This window comes from Nansenia antarctica (genome assembly GCF_963989245.1).
Source record: "Nansenia antarctica genome assembly, chromosome: 8".
Lineage (NCBI taxonomy): Eukaryota > Metazoa > Chordata > Actinopteri > Argentiniformes > Microstomatidae > Nansenia > Nansenia antarctica.
The window spans coordinates 53,892,083-53,896,078 of NC_137678.1; the positions used below are offsets into that span (position 1 = coordinate 53,892,083).

General features: G+C 52.1%; 1 protein-coding gene across 1 annotated transcript in view; it reads right to left on the minus strand.

Moving 5' to 3' along the window:
- Positions 1 to 309: 309 nt before the first annotated feature.
- Positions 310 to 3,996, minus strand: part of LOC308164418 (ELKS/Rab6-interacting/CAST family member 1-like) — an 84,652-nt gene continuing 80,965 nt past the window's right edge. Inside the window, exon 18 of the mRNA XM_080538519.1 lies at positions 310 to 854. Within this exon, the coding sequence (XP_080394645.1) occupies positions 717 to 854 (138 nt within the window). The 3' untranslated portion in view covers positions 310 to 716. The remainder of the gene's footprint in view (positions 855 to 3,996) is intronic.

Here is a 3,996-nt window from a genome sequence, read left to right on the forward strand (position 1 = left end):
TGATCCTAAGGCTCTGACCCTAATCCTGACCCTAACCATGACCCTAACCCTGATCCTGACCCTAACCCTGACCATAACCCTGATCCTGACCCTGACCATAACCTTGACCCTAATCCTGACCCTGACCCTGACCATGACCCTGACCCTAACCTTGACCCTAACCTTGAACCTAACCCTGACCCTACCCCACGTCAGAATCCTTCCCAAGGATCCCACTTAAGCCCCTCCCACTCAACGATGTTACACCACTGAGGGAGAGAATTCTTGCCCCGCCTCTTCCTGTTTACATGTTTACACATCAGTAACAACAACAACAACAACAACAACAACAACAACGTAAATAAAAGCCAAGTCAGTCCCTCCTCCAGGGGCTGGGGGGGCGCTGTGCAGGGCTCCAGGATGCTGTGGGCAGATGTGGCTGTTACCTTGGGGTGGGGGGGATATTGGGGGGGGGGATATCGGAGGTATCTAGGTATATGGGGGGTGGGGGTATGTGTGTGTGTGTGTGTATGTGTGTACATATGTGTGTATGTATATTTGTGTGTGTGTGTGTGCGTGCGTGTGTGTTTACGTACATATGTGTGCGTGTGTGTGAATGTACATATGTGCATGTGAGTGTGTATGTATTATGTGCGTGTGAGTATTGTGTCTGTGAGCATGTGTGTGTGTGTGTGTGTATGTAAATATGTGTGTGTGTGTGTGTGTGTGTGTGTGTGTCAGCAGCTCTCCTCCAGAGCATTGACCACCTGCTCCAGGATGTCAGGACAGTGATCTGCGATCTGCTGCAGGACGCTGTTGGCATACTCCTGTAGCTCCACACTCTCCCGCTCACACACCTCCATCTCTCCCTCCAACTGGGGGGAGGCAGGGGTGGAGGGAGGGGGGGGAGGACGGGGAGGGAGAGAGAAGAGAGTAAAAAGTCAGACAGATTGTAAAACATTTATTTTGTCACTGTCATATGTAATGTTTACAACAGGTATATGTCAGCATACAGACTAACACAGAGAGTATGAGGGAGAGGAAGAGAGGGAGAGAGAGAGAGAGAGATGGAGGGATAGAGACAGAGAGAGAGACAGAGAGAGACAGTGAGAGAGAGAGAGACAGTGAGAGAGAGAGAGAGAGAGAGGGGGGGGGGGAGAGATGGAGGGATAGAGACAGAGAGAGAGACAGAGAGAGAGAGTGAGAGAGAGAGAGACAGTGAGAGAGAGAGAGAGAGAGAGAGAGAGAGAGAGAGAGAGAGAGAGAGAGAGAATGTGGGGAGTGATTTAGAAGGAGGGAACAGCAGACGTTTGTTAACAGCACCTTTTAAATAATCTGTCCTTCCCCTCCTCCCTCCTCACCTCTCCTCCCCCTCCTCCACCTGCCACAAGACCCCCTCCCCCTCCCCCTCTCCCCCCCCCCCCACCCAGTTGGAACAGTCCCCCCCTCTCCCCATTAAAACACACTGAGACCACTCCAACAGGGCCTAAGAGCTCCTTTTTAAACCATTATATCAGATTCCACACTCGGAATTCATCTAAAAGGTTTAATTTTCCGCTCATTAAAAGCGGCGCGCGGCCGAGCGGGGCTTCAGCGTCCAGCTAACGATGCGAACAGGTGGCGTTATCTCCACCGCTCACGTCCCCCTTTTCCAAATTATCCCCTTTTTTTTTAACGGCTGGAGGGAGTCATGTGACCCAGACAGGAAATGGTGCGCCCGGCCAGAGAGGTGCCCAGCGACAGCCAATGGGATCAGAGCTGGCATTAAAATAGGAACTGAAGCTGAAAAAATACAACAACCGTTCTCTGTTGAGATCGTCTCTGTGGCGATGGAGGGCGTCTCCACGGTGACGGGGGGGGGGGGGGGGGGGGGGCGTCACACACACATCCACACCAACCTCAAAGTCACAGGAAAGTAGAACAAAGTGATAAAACCAGTTTTATAAACAGTGGATAACCATGAAAACACTGTTTTCATTGTTTCCGTTTTTTTGTGTGTGGAAGAAATGTGAGAACGGAGGAGGGTGGTTGGTGGTGAATTCTGAGGTCTAGATTCACCCTGAGGAATGTTGGAGGTTTTTGGCGGATTTTGGTTTCCAGTCGTGCGCTGATGTAACGCTTTTATATAGTCTGGTGGTCTTTGGTGGCACTACGCAGTCTTTGTTCTATAGTCTGGTGGTCTTTGGTGACACTACGCAGAACCTTGTTCTATGTAGTCTGGTGGTCTTTGGTGGCACTACGCAGTCTTTGTTCTATAGTATGGTGGTCTTAGCGACACTATCGGCAGACTCTTCTCAAAATGCTGTAAAAAAAAGATTCTCAATAAACATACCCTCTTCAACAGCTGCTACCATCAACACAGAGGGAGGGAGTGAGATAGAGGGAGAGAGAGGGAGTGAGAGAGAGGGAGAGAGAGGGAGAGAGAGGGAGAGAGAGAGAGAGGGAGTGAGAGAGAGGGAGAGAGAGGGAGAGAGAGGGAGAGAGAGTGAGGGAGAGAGAGAGAGAGAGAGAGAGGGAGAGAGAGAGGGAGGACAGAGAACAGGGGAAAGGAGAGGAGAGTGTATCCATTACAGCCTCTGTGTTCCATCAGGGTGTCGAGAAACTAGAGGCCGAAAATACAGTATAGGAGACACACGCACACACACACACACACACACACACACACACGCACACACACACACACACACACACACACACACACACACACACAACCCTCTCCCCAGGCATCTGACAACAGCAAGTGTTTCGCTGCGGATGACAACTTTTAAAGTGCGTCTCTCATTTGAGGACACACACGCACATGCACACGCACACGCACACGCACACGGACACGGACACACGGCCCGCGCGCTGCTGTCCTCCTCCTTCTCCTTCTCCTCCTCCTCCTCCTCCTCCTCCTCCTCCTCCCCTCAGAGTGGAATGTTTCACCAGAAGAAAAGAAAAGCGCTGCGCAGAAACTATTTAGTTTGGCTCTGGTCCGGCCCGGCCCGGCCCGTCTGCTCTAACAAGGTCAACGACGAACACATCTGGAACAATAACTACCGGGTCATATTCCTGTACATCACAACCCCCCCAGCCCCTCCTAGACCTCCCTACACCCTCCTAGCCCCTCCTAGACCCCCCTAGCCCCTCCTAACCCCTCCTAGACCACCCTAGCCCCCTCCTAGGCCCTCCTAGCCCCTCCTAGGCCCGGCGCTGCACAGCCCTGCCACGGCCTCATAATTGATAAAACAAAAACAAGCGGGAGTGCTTCAGACTGGGAGGGGAGGGAGGGGAGGGAGGAAGAGGGGGAGGGAGGCAGAAATAACTGTCAAAATTGTGTTATTGCAACGGGAGGGGCCGCACTGCGCTGTTACCCAGGGAACGACAGACAACTATATGTTCAGAGAGAGAAGTAGAGAGGGAGGGAGGGAGGGAGGGAGGGAGGGAGAGAAGGAGGGAAGGAAGGAGGAAGAAGAGAGTGAGTGAAAAGGAAACACTGATAAGGTGTGAGAGAGAAAGAGAGGGAGAATGAAAGGATGAAGGGCTGGAAGGGAAGAAGGGTGGAGGGATGGATGGAGGGAAGGAGGGATGGAAGGAGGGATGGATGGATTTCATTACCAAAATGTCCTGATCGTCACTGTCCGATTTAGGGCATTTTTAACTATTTCTTCCGCCGTAGAATGAACACCCATCTCTTTAGGGGGAACACCCTCATCCCCCTCGCCTCTCCTCCTCCTCAGACCACTCCACGCCCTAACACCCTACACCCTCTATCTATCCATCCCCTCTCCTCTCCTCCTCAGACTTCTCCACCCCCTAACACCCTACACCCTCTATCATCCCCCTCTCCTCTCCTCCTCCTCCTAACATCCTACATTACCAGAAAGAAACATCCTTCTTGTCTCCAGCGCTGTGTTTGCCGATGGCACTTGTTCCTATCAGAGGTCCTGCTGATGATGAGTGATGACAGCTACGGCTGGGTCACTTACTGAGACAGATGTACTTATTGTAAGTCGCTTTGGATAAAAGCGTCTG